At 45.0% G+C, this 12,979-nt stretch overlaps 1 protein-coding gene across 1 annotated transcript in view; it reads right to left on the bottom strand.

Annotated features, from left to right (window-relative positions):
- The window catches only part of GSR (glutathione-disulfide reductase), a 41,486-nt gene extending 29,053 nt beyond the window's left edge, over positions 1-12,433 (bottom strand). The window contains exon 1 of the mRNA XM_046648633.1: positions 12,032-12,433. Coding sequence (XP_046504589.1) covers positions 12,032-12,334 — 303 coding nt within the window. The 5' untranslated portion in view covers positions 12,335-12,433. The remainder of the gene's footprint in view (positions 1-12,031) is intronic.
- Positions 12,434-12,979: the final 546 nt, after the last annotated feature.

Raw genomic sequence — 12,979 nt, 5'->3', positions numbered from 1 at the left:
CTGCGGATAATGGGAAACTACTAAAATACAATTATTTTTCTTTTATATGTAAACAAATGTCTTCTAGACATAATTTATTTCAGGTGCTTACAGCTCTGCTGATCATGACCATAAGGAACCAGGTCGGCTCTCTGTATGCCCAAAGAATACAAGCCTACTTCTTACAGCAGAGTATTTTCTAGGTGTCCTATGCTGAAACCTGAACCACATATGCACTTGCCAAGGGACTTGACATGAAACGCTGGATTAAAAGGAACATGCCCAAATCTCATCAAGACTGCACATGTTTGAAAGAGGGGGTTTTATTGAATAGTGACCTTCTATTCCTCTAGTTTTCCAAATGCTATTTGCTAACAACATACCTGCTACAAATTCATTATAATCCCATTATTTGCTACTATTCTGCACTCAAGAATTATAAGGCAGTGAGTTACGTTTCTATATAATCTCAAGTTTTCAGTCATTTGGGATTTCTTTTTCCTAGAAAGAGATAGGTAGGTCATATACTGTCTAGTCGTGGACTTGGATTTTTAATGAGATTCTGCCACAATAAGGATTCATAAGGCAACGGAAGCAGGAACTCATAGGACTGAGCGAAGGGTGCAGAATTCAAGCTTAGTAACATAAAGGTATCGACACCTACAGCAGCATTACAAGCACACTATTCAGAAAGTACTTTATATTAGCAATTAGAATCATTTATGGCTTTCTACCCAGACTGCCTCCCATCTAACTAAGCAGAGGATATGCTATTTCTCAACCACTGATATTTGACAAAGTTATGGGGATAGACGGAATGAACCAATTCTAAATAAAGAGGAAGACAGGTGTCTCCTATGCGGTAGAACAGAGGAAGGCAGCCGAATCCCCGTGGGAAGAGTGCTCCCAGCCCCTTGGTGGGGTTGATTCCATCATCAGATGTGCCTTTTCCAGTTTATTTGGCAGGTAAAGTGATTCCCAGACCCTTTAATCGACACCTTTATGCCCTGCAGTCTGCAGCCTAAGTTCACTAAGAGGCTTCAATTGGGACAGAATCCAAAACCAAATTCTTCAAAAGTAGAGATGTTTTCAACATATTAAATAAATTCACTCCGCTTGTCCTCCAGTGAACCTTTTCTGGCTTCCCAGGAACCTTTAAAAGGAATTCAAAATCTCATAAGGCACCAAATGTTCTGAATCACTCTCATATATCATCAATTTACTCCTCATGAATATCTGAAGCTATTTCCAAGTTATGGAAGGCAATTTTTAAAAAGTTTGGAATGCTTCTTCTAAGGACCAAGATGGCCTGACTCTCACTGGTGGCCAAGTGTATGACTGACTTTGCTTTATTTTTTAGAATTTTCTGCCTTTTTGGCTTCACAATTTTTTAACTTGCAACCATTCATTCACCCAGAAGTACTGGTTAAGCACTCACTCACTTGGGCCTGGCATTATGCAAAGGAAAGCACTTGGATATAGTCCTTGAGCTCACGGAGCCCACAGGCCTAAGCAGAGAGAGACTCTCAGTCTATCCAAGATGCTGACTCAAGAGGCAGCAGCAGAATCATGCGACATTCCCTAAAATTGTGGAGCCTTGGGCCAGAAATCAGAGGAAGAGGATGGTGGAAAACTGTGACCTTCTGGGGCCAGAGAATCTGTATTCTAGCACAGCACACTTTGGGTCTTGGGGCTATGGTTGAAAGGAAGACTGTGACTCTGAAATACTACTGGTCCTATTTTGGCAGCTCCGAGTTAAGTAACAGGCCTCCAGGGCTTTCTGCAGCTGTTAGAAATATTAGCTTAGGTATACTTAGGTTAGGTATACTTCACCACAACACAACTGATTATCAGATGCCTCTGACTTGGAAGGGAAGGAAAGAGCAATTAGTTACATACAAATATGGGGAACCCAGGGATGCAGAGCTATGTACAGTCATGCTCAACTCTCTTCCCCATTCTCTGACATGCGCATTAGCTTGTTGGAGAGAGCACAGCCGTAGTCAGACAGAGATGAGTCTGAATCCCAACCCTCCCGCTTACTGGCTATTGGTGGGTAAGTTTCTAAATCTCTCTGAGCTCAGTTTCTTACTCCAAAGAATGGTAATAATATTATAATTAATAATTATAGTAATACTATTATTACATATTACAATTACAATTAATAATGGTAATAATATTATCATGGTAATATATATTATATATATTTATTATATTATGTATATAATATATAATAATAATAATGGTAATAATATTATTAATGGTAATAGAGAGCTTTTGAGAAGATTAGAGATAATGTATATAAAGCTCATCTTTTTAAATTTCTGATAGATCTGATCATGATGCTGACCCCTCTGAATTATTTCTGCCATCTGCTGGCTCCCCCTGTGCACAAAAGGCAGATGGGAGAGAAGAGATAAATGCCCTCGGTGGCTGGCTGCCTTTCAGAAACATGTCAACTGACTGCAAAGCACGCTTACCTCCCAGAATGTGGCACCAACATGGCAGGTTCTCAGGGCTCTGACTTCCCAAAGGGGCACATAGCTGATACGACCTGAAACATACAACTTTCCACTGGCAAATTCCCTTGCAGAGCCCCCATCTCTGGGCAGACATTAACCAACAATAAGCTGCAGGAACAGACACAAGTTTCTTGTACGCAAGTACACCCAGCACCAGAGACTCCTGCCTCCCTTTCCAAATTGACAACCCATCTCTCCCTGTTCCGACCTGCTGTTCAGAATCCTTCTGTTCAGTCGGCCTGCCAGCATTGGCTCACAGTGAGGACAGGGGGCCCTCCAAACAGGGACAGAACATGTGAAGGGTCTGATGATCCATGTGGCAAAATTCAGGAGCTTCACCATTTTTCCTAGGGCTGGCCCTCTTACCTTCAATTCTGCCTAGACAGGTGAAAACTTCACATTGCCCACGCCGGTGGTGAAAGGAGAACTTGGTTAATCTACAACTGCACCTGCTAAGAATGTCACCTGTGCTTAAGTAATAGTAAACTACTTCTAGTGTTCCCCTTCACAGAGTTCCCCCATCACAGAGTTGCCTATAATTTCCTCTGTTTTCCTTCTTTGCATCCTAAAATCTAGTTCAAGGCTGGTATGTGGAAGGAGCACTTAGAAAATGGATTAGTCATCATTTACTAAGCAAAACACTATTGATTCATCGACCTATTCTTTTTGCAACTATACATTGAGTACCTACTTAGCGCAAGACTGTTCCAGGGGCTTGGAATATATAGGTGACCAGAACAGAAACTCTTTGTTGAGTTTCATCAGCTTCACACCAACAATGAATAAATAAGATACTGTCTGAACACCACTTGGCCCTGTTCCTGGACGACTCTAACACCAATTACAATGTGGATTTTTTCCCCCACACCACCAAACAATTAACTCAATTCTGACACTCTGGCCCTGGAGATAGCATCAGATTCCACAGTTTAAGGGCTCAGTCCTTCAAGACAGCTCCATCCCCCTACTTCAGATGCCAATCACAAGTTGTCACGTGTGCTTCTGACTAACCAGCTCTAGATGGGAGGTTCCAATGACCTCCTTCCTGGGTTTGATTAATTTGCCAGAGTGGCTCACAGAACTCAGAGAAACATTTATTGACTAGATTACCAGTTGATTATAAAAGGATATAACTCAGGAACAGCCCGATGGAAGAGATGCATAGGGCAAAGAACGGGGGAAACAGCCTGAGGCTTCCATGCTCTCTGGGTACACCACTCTCCCGGCACCTCCACATGTTCATCAACCCAGAAACTTCGAACCCAGGCCTTTTGGGGTTTTACTGAGGCTTCAGTACACAGGCATGATTGATTGAGTCACTGTCCACTGATAACTGATTCAACCCCCAGCCCATCTCCCTTCTCCCTTTCCTGGAGGTCAGGGGGGCAGGACTGAAATTCCAACCCTCAAATCACAGGGCTGGTCCCCCTGGCAATCAGCCCCCATCCTTAGGTTCTTTCCAAAAGCCACTTCATTAACATAAACTTAGATGTGGTTGAAAGAGGATTGTTATGAATATCAAGACACCTCTATCATTCTTATCACTGAGGAAATTCCAAGGGTTTTAGGAGCTTGGTGCCAGGAACAGGGACGAAGAACAAATACATATTTCTTATTATAAATCACAATATTACCCTGGCACATATTAAATGTTCAATATCCACATCTTTATCTTCACATTTCAGATAAAGGTTAGTCCATAAAGGCATCTAGTTTTAGAAAGAAAAGTATTCTGTATAAAGTGGAATCTAACGCATGAAAATGAACTGATGGAAGAGGCATTAATAAAGGTTGGAACTAAAATAGTTTGGGCTGAATACTTAGCTAAGCAGGACATTTGATTAACATAAACCTCCCAGTCCGGGGGACCGTCCAATTTAGAAGAATTGTTCCTCTGGGGTATCCAGGGTGACCTAGACATGGCTGTGAGAGTCAAAACTCCTCCAGAATGTCTCTCTCTCCTACGTGACACCACTGCAATGGTATCTGGCCCCACATCTCCTGCCCCCAGCTCCCCAAAGAAGAGGATCTAGGATCCCACATGCTATTTAATCTCTCATCTTGTAACACCCAGTGAATAAATGGTTACTAACTATGACACTGGAATCCACTTATAAATGCCAAAGGTTACGAGTATTTCCATACAATTCCTTCAGTTCCACTCTAGGAGAAAACCTTCTCTTGCTACTTGTTCAAAGCACCTTTTACAAAGAATAGGAACTCTGAGGGATTCAGAGGCAACCTTTCTTTCTTCCGGTCCTGCAGATTTACTGGGTTCTGAATGGTGAAGCAATATGATACTAAGACTGATGCAGAAGATTAAACAATCCACAAGGTAAATCGAAAGACCAATTTCAACAATAGCATTTGCCTACTTCAACCAACCCCAGGATCACTTTAGGATCACTCCTTTATTTGGCACCTACGAATATAGGTGTGCCACATTTTATGAAACTCTAAACCCATGAAACAAATTAGGATAATTTTCTGGTTTTTAGAGATACTTGTCAATACTGAAGGAACTAACAGCAGGGTTCCTTTGAACTGTGTTCTCCTTTTAGTAACCGTACATTTAAAAATACATGTTCAACCTCGAGCCATTATGCTAAGTGAAATAAGCCAGGCAGAGAGAGACAAGTATTGCATGCTTCCACTCATATAAGGTATCTAAAACAGGCAAATTCAGAGTCAAAGAGTGGAATGATGGTTGCCAGGAACTGGGGGAGGGGGCCTGTAGGAAATGGGGAGTTCACACTCAACAGGCCCAAAACCTCAGTTCAGCAGGATGAGTAAGCTCTAGAGATCTGCTGCACAGCGCTGCACCTCCAGTCAACAATACTACACCGCAGGCTTAAAAATTTGAGAGGGTACATCTCATGTTAAGCGTTCTTCCCATAAAAAAAAATAGCATGTTCCGCCCTATGGGGATACAGACATCATAACATCAAGTGCACGTTCTCATCTCCAAGGTGGGTTATGATTTACATGTTGCTAAGTAATTGTTTTCAGCTAGATGAATGCAAACACATCTACCGAGCCGAGCAGCCTGTTCTCAGGCCGCTTTTAAACCCCCACCTCTCCTGCTGGCCCCTCCAACCGTTGCAGTGCAGCACAGTTCACACTGACGTTAACGATCAAGAAGGCTTTTGTTAGGTACAAAGTGCCAGTTATAAAATAAACGCGTCTGGGGATGTAACATATGGCATTAGTGACTGCTGTTAATAATACTGCATTGAATATTTGAAAGTCACTAACAGAGTCGATCTTAAAGATTCTCATCACAAGAAAAAAAAAATTCTGTAACTAAGTCTGGTGATGCATGTTAACTAGATTTATGGTGGTGATCATTTCCCAATATATACAACTATCGAATCCTTATGTTGTACACCTGAAACTAATACAATGTTATATGTCAATTACACCTCAAATTAAAAAAAGAAAGCAAGAAGACTTTTTTCCTGGTGATCAACATTTACTACCCCAATGCTTGTTGGCAAGAACTGCACGCCTATACCACAAGAACCCGGTTACTCTTTATCACAGAATCAGTACACTCAGCAAGAACACAGACACGTGCTCCCACAGGTCCTGGGGCAAAGACAGAGTAAGTGAGAAAGAACTTTTCCTCAAGCTGAGTCTTCCCACGTCCGTCTGCGTAGGCAGAGAACTGAACGGCCAGGCAGAGCTCCCAGAAGGCACGAATTCACCTCAGCTTTGGGCGATCTCTGCATTTCTCCTTGGTCTACATTGAATCATGGGAGAATATTTAGCTTTCTGGAGACTTCAAAAACTAAATTCAAAGATTATCTCATGTACGTTTCCGCCCTCAGAAACGACTTAATCACAGTAGGTCACAAGAGATTACTCATCTTTAATCGAATTCTAGGGAAAAATAGATGATTTCTTTCCGTTTCCCATTTTTAATGTCTAACCTAATATTCTACTACTACAGTTTTTTGCCTGATCCAGAAAAACAGACAACTTAATAGTGGAATCATACTATTAGAGCTGCCTGTGCCTCTTTTTTTTTTTTGAGGAAGATTAGCCTTGAGCTAACATCTGCTGCCAATCCTCCTCTTTTTGCTGAGGAAGACTGGCCCTGAGCTAACAACCGTGCCCATCTTCCTCTACTTTCTATGTGGGATGCCTGCCACAGCATGGCTTGCCAAGTGGTGCCATGTCCGTACCCGGGATCCGAATCAGCGAACCCCAGGCCACGGAAGCGGAACGTGCAAACTTAACTGCTGCACCATTGGGCTGGCCCTGCCTGTGCCTCCTGACCTAGTTTATCCATTAGAAGTTTGATAGCAGTTTTAGCCCGTTGCTTCTTTTAGTTTGAACTGAAGGGGATCAGGACACACCACTCCAAAATATGCCACTTTGGCACAAGGATTATTTTGAGCTGAACACAATTAAGAAATAGCAGACACAGGAAGAACTCCCTGACCTCCCTCTTCCTACCTAGAAGCCCGGCATAAATCTCGCTTGGTGAAGGCGTCCCTCACCCCTCTCTTGTGCCAGGAAGAGAACAACTCTTATCACTGGAAATGGAAAGATAGCACTGAGGGGGCCGGCTGGGTGGCAAAGTGGTTAAGTTCATGCACTCCGCTTTGGTAGCCCCGGGCTCACCTGGCACAGACCTACACACCACTCGCCAAGCCATGCTATGGCGGGGTTGCACGTAGAGGAACTAAAAGAACTTGTAACTAGGATATACAACTGTGTACTGGGCCTGCGGGGAGGAAAAGAAAAAAGCAGATTGGCAACAGATGTTAGCTCAGGGCCAATCTTATTCACAAAAAATATATGTATATTTCAGGGTGGAAAGGAGAACCACACCTAAAAGAACTAAAAGGAAACAGTTAGGGTGGGGTTGTAAACAATGGGAATGTGCTGGTTATGCAGGTACTAAAATGCCCCTTTAAAAAAAAAAAAGATAGCACTGAGATGAATCTGCACCAAAAAACCTTATTAAAGTAACACTTATCTTCCATTAGTTCACCCCATATATTTACCTTCCCACAATTCACCACAGCAGAAGCCCAAACTCCCTTTCCCTTGTCTAGTCGCTTCTCCACAATGTATCACCCTTTGTTAAATTGGTATTAAGCTCCCAGGCCTTACTGCTTCTTTTTCTCACTTCTTTCGGTGATGTTCCCATGTGCATACAAAATGAACCTTTTCTCCTGTTAATCTGGCTATTGTCAGTTTAATCTGCAGGCCCCAGCTACTAAACCTAAGAGGGTAGAGGAAAAGTTTGTCCTCCTCCGTTGAACACAATATGGGGCAAAATCATCTCATACCTGACCCTCTTAACAGTTTAAAGGAATAAATTCTATGAAAGAAAAGTGAACTCTCAGGTACACCAACATGTCACTCATCTTGAAAATACATATCTTCTTTTTTTTATTTATTTTTTAATTTTTATTTTTTTCGGATGTACATCACATTTCGAATTCTCTATACATTACATCATGTTCACCACCCGAACACTAATTATAGTGCATCCCCTCACATGTGACCCTAATCACCCTACATATCTTCTTGAAAGGGGTCTCCTCATTTGTATCACAGAAGAAAAAAAAAGCCTTCTGGAAAAGGAGTCAGGAAATCAAGGGAAGCAGTCACACCACATAGACACCACCCTTGGCAGGCATGTGAGGCTGGTTAGCTCCGAAGCATGACATGATGAAAGCAGGAAATGAATGACTCTAGGACCAAACTCATTGTCATCTGACGCCCCAATCAGGCAGGGTTCATTAGATTCATTCTAATGCTTTCATGGAGTGAAAGTCTGCACACAGTTCCGGCTTCCCACAAAGGCCCCACATTGTGTGTGGCTCATGTACACCAGAATCAGAATGGAGCTCTTTAAAAATATATCTGCTGGGCCTTCGCTCCAGACCAACTAAATGAGCTCTGGGGTGGAGACCCACGCGGTAGACCCTTAACCAAGTGTTTTCAGAGTAAATGATGTCTGGTACCTAAGAAGCAGGAATAAGGTTTCTCCCTCGTAATTGAGAACAATGCTTAAAAACATTCATCAAGTCACAATTACTCCACACAATTACACCAAAGCCATGGTTTCTGATGGCTGGGCTGCTAATTCCACAGGTTATACTACACTTGGTTTGTTTTTAACCACATTTTAGCTGACACTCAATTTGCTCCTCAGTAATGTGAGGGTCCTGGACGAGAACAATGCTTCCTAAATTTCTGCATCAATCTGTATGAGTCCAATCCATAATGAAATGAAAACAATGGGACCCTTCTAGTGTTTCATAAAACTACAAGTACTCTTTAAAGTGCAGTTCTTTACTTGAAATTATAAGCTTGCTACTTTTATTAAAATATCATTCTTGATTAAAATGATAGTGATAGTAGAATTTTTTTAATGGCCATTACTCTAAAAGAATTAAGTCAGCAAGCTTACGTTAGCGCCTCCATTTTTTAAAAAACTATAATCAGACTGGATCCGTGGATCTCCAAAATCACTTCCAGCTCTATCACTCCATGATCCGAAGTTTCACAGAGGAAGGCTTAAAACAAAAACTTGAATTTTTTTTTAATCGTTACAAAAGTACTGCATGGAAAATTTAGAAACTACAGATAACCACTACAATGTCAGCTCCCTGCGGACAGAGATTTTTATCTGCTTTGTTGCTTGATCCCAGCATCTAAAAAATACCTATATACCTGGCATACGAATTAATAAACAAGCAAACAAAAAAACTAAAACAAAAACAAAATATCATCCCATGACCTGGAAATAACCACGGCTACAGTAAGGCTAATTTGAACCTCCCATGTGAATTCGTCCATGGCAACTTAAAAAGATGTACCAGGCTTTAGAATCAATGTATGTTATTAAGGAAAAAATGAGTTGGAGAGTGAATATTAAAGAAACTCCCATCTGACTTTCCCAAGGGACATCTCTCAATAGTACCACTACCAGAAAACCACTCCTATTGTCACTCTCCTACTCAAAACCCTTCCACAGTTTATTGCGCTTTCAGAAACTCTACTTTTTTTACCACAACTTACCCATCAGCTTCTCTATCTCTTACTTCTATTAGAGACACTTCTGCTCTAGTCACATTTGGTGACACAACATCTTCTGCCCCTATGCCTCGGCCCCTGACCTTTCCTTGCCAAAGAATGATATTCATCTGTTCAAGCTGAGAAAGAAACGATCTCCTTCGCGAAACCACCCCATGATGCTCAGGCAGAAGTGATAATTCCAACTCTTCTCACAAATTCTGTAGTTTGCTATTACCTGCAGCAACGAATCCAGAGCACCTCACTTTGGGATTGTCCACATTTTGCTCCCCCACTATACTGTAAATTCCTCGAGGGACGGGACCTTTGTTTACAAATGTTTGTATCTACCCCATTCTCTCAGCCAGCCCCAATCCAAATACTTAGCACTTAGAATACAAGAAATAAGGACGTGAGCAAATGAAACGATGTGCTTCAGACAGCTTTCCCCAGACCTGCTTGGAAGTCGCTGCATGTAATCAGTTCATTCCTGCAGCTGGGGCTAGCCCAAATAACTGGAATCTCACCAAATCTGAACTTGAGTCTTAGCAACTGGTTGTACCTTCTCTGATATTCAACGCCTACCTAACACCCTTCCTTGTAATTCCAAACCAAAAACCGGTTAGAGAAGAGCCCAAACGGAATTCCATAAAAATGTCCAATAGGGGATTTGCTGAGATATCAATGCTTCCAGGGGAATAAAAGCTGCAGCAGCAGCAGCAGGAGATAAGTCAGGCCAGGCCCTCTCTGGGGCAGTAAATGGCTGCCCATCTCGAGCTGTCCTTTGATTGCTCTCAGTAGTTTCTCTCTGAGTGTATTCACATTCTAACAGGAACCTAAAAACCAGGTCAGCCCCTTCTTGGTTAAAACCAGTGGAACCAGACAATGATGACAGATGCCACATGCTGATTATGACATAAACAGGGAAGAAGGACGATAGAAAAAAGGAGCGAGGTACAAAGATGAGCAGTTACCGAGTGCTTTCACCAGTTGTCCAGGGGGTCTCTTAGTGGCACCCCACAATCTGCTTTCTGTAGAGACAGACATTCCTAAGAGTCTGTCTGGACTAAGATGTCAAGGTGCAACTGGATAATTAATCACCTTTCCTCAAAACTTTCATTTTGAACTTGAAAGATGAGCACTGGACAACGGAGTCAGCCCTTTCACAGCTGTCAATTCCGAGTTTCATTCATTTCACACGCAGTTATTGAGCAAGGTATTTTGTTAAGGTGATAAGAGGTAGACAAACAGCCCTAAGGGATTCCCAAATTAGTATCATTTAAACATCAGTCTCCAAAGGAATTTAGAGGACCCATCCCCAACCCCAGGTTTCTCTTAGATACAACATTTTACTTGTTTTTTAAAGATTGGCACCTGAGCTAACATCTGCTGCCAATCTTTTTTTTTCTCCCCTCCTTCTCCCCAAAGCCTCCCAGTACATAGCCGTATATTTTAGTTGTAGGTCCTTCTGGTTGTGCTATGTGGGACGCCGCCTCAGCATGGCTTGTTGAGCGGCGCCACGTGGCGCCCAGGATCCGAACCAGCGCAACCCTGGGCCGCAGGGAAGCAGAGCGCCCGAACATAACCACTTGGCCACCGGGCCGGCCCCACAACATTTTACTTTTAGCAGCAAGTACCTCACCCAAGTCTTGTGACAGAAAAGGCCACACCAATAACTTGGGGCCAAAACTTATTTTTTAAATGATGACTAGTTTCTCATCGCAGGATTTACAACTCTCTCTTTTTTTTTTTTGGTAGTTTTAAAATCCCCCCCAAAACAAAACAAAAGGAAAAGGTCTGAGAATTCATTTAATAGTAAATCCTACATCAAAGTAACCTTTAGTCATGGTTCTCAGCCTTAACTGCAGTTCAGAATCACCTGCGGAGCTTCCAAAACTCCCAGAGCCGAGGCTGCACCCAAGCAGCAGGAATTTTCAACTCCTCAGGTGATTGTAACGTGCAGGCAAGGGCGACAACCACTGCTGGAAGTCATTCTGCCCTTGAAATTGAAGGGAGAGAACTGGATCTGCGTTACCCCCCACCCCGACTCCTCACACACAGGCCAGCCGCAATTTTTCCAGGTGCAGCTTCATGTTTCGTGGACCCAGGGATGAGATCAAGCATGGAACGCAATACTCTTCCACCTGGACGAGGGAAGGGGCAGGAAAGTCATGCTGGATTTAACCACCTGCGGCCATCATTAACGTTGCACCTGGGCTGAAACAGACGCAGGCTTAGCTTCGGGGGCCGCTGGAAGACCATTTACACTACTCTCATCTAAACCTGCTGAGATCCTGACCTCAGATGCTGGTGGGAAAGCGGAAAGCGGAAAGCGCAGCGCTGGGGGCCCATCCTCGGGTATCGGATGCATGCATCGTACCAGGAAAGAGCACAGGCTGCTCCTGGCGAGGTGAAAGCAAGGGGAGCTGCGGGACGCTGCGCTGCAGAGCCCGAGGCGCGAGGAAAAACGCCGGGGGGGAACCGATACTCACGCAAGTGCCGCCCAGCTTGTGGCTCTCCACCACGGCGGCCCTGGCGCCCAGCTCTGCCGCCCGGCGCGCGCTGGCCAGCCCGCCCGAGCCGCCCCCGATCACCAGGTAGTCGTAGGAGGCCACGGCGCCGGCGGCGGGCGGCGGGCCCTGCGGCTGCGGCTCCTGCCTGCAGGCCATGGCGCGGGCGAGGGCGAGTGCGAGGGCGGCCCGGGGCTGCACCAGCGGGAAGCCGCGGAAGGCGCGCGCCGCTCGCAGCCAGCTCGTGCCCGCGCTCGCGCCCAGCGCCCGCGGCAGCAGGGCCATGCAGGCGGAAGTGCACGGAGCCGGAGAGGCCCGGGGCGGGTCCCCGGGGAAGGCGGGGGCGCGGGCCCCGGACGAGCGCAGCCTCACCGTGACTAAGCACCCGGCCGGGGGGGGCGGGGGTAAGGGTGAGGGGTGGGGCTCTCCGGCCAAGGGTCGGCGGAACCAGGGCGGGCCTCCCCGCACCCTGTCCCCGTCCCTGCGCGCGAGGACCCGGCCGCCCGCCTGCCCAAAGTGGGGATCCTGCGGTCTCCCTCCGCCAGCCGCCTCTTCCCCCAGCACCTGTGTCCCGCGACCGGCGTGGCATCAACCAGATGTCTGTTTCTGAAGGCCAGTGGGGCGCGGAAGGATGAGCGCCCCCTTGTTTCACCCAGCCTTTCCTGAGCGGGCACCTTGGAGTTGCCAGTGGCGCCGACTTTTCCTCGAGGAAGGGAGATTTACCTCCATTATTTTCGAGGGTGATGTTTCTCAAAGTTTGTTCCGCAGACCACCTGGAGTGCTGGCTCCTGGGCCCTGACCCTCATCTACAAAATCGGGAACCCCCCGGGGCGGGCCCCCAGCAATCTACACTTTCAGCAGCGCCCTCTCCAGCTTTCGGGTGATTCTTAAGCACATTTAGTTTGGGAAATGTTGGAATAAATACTTTTG

The sequence above is a fragment of the Equus quagga genome, chromosome 22 (genome assembly GCF_021613505.1).
Source record: "Equus quagga isolate Etosha38 chromosome 22, UCLA_HA_Equagga_1.0, whole genome shotgun sequence".
Classification (NCBI taxonomy): domain Eukaryota; kingdom Metazoa; phylum Chordata; class Mammalia; order Perissodactyla; family Equidae; genus Equus; species Equus quagga.
This window is presented reverse-complemented; position numbering and strand designations above follow the sequence as displayed.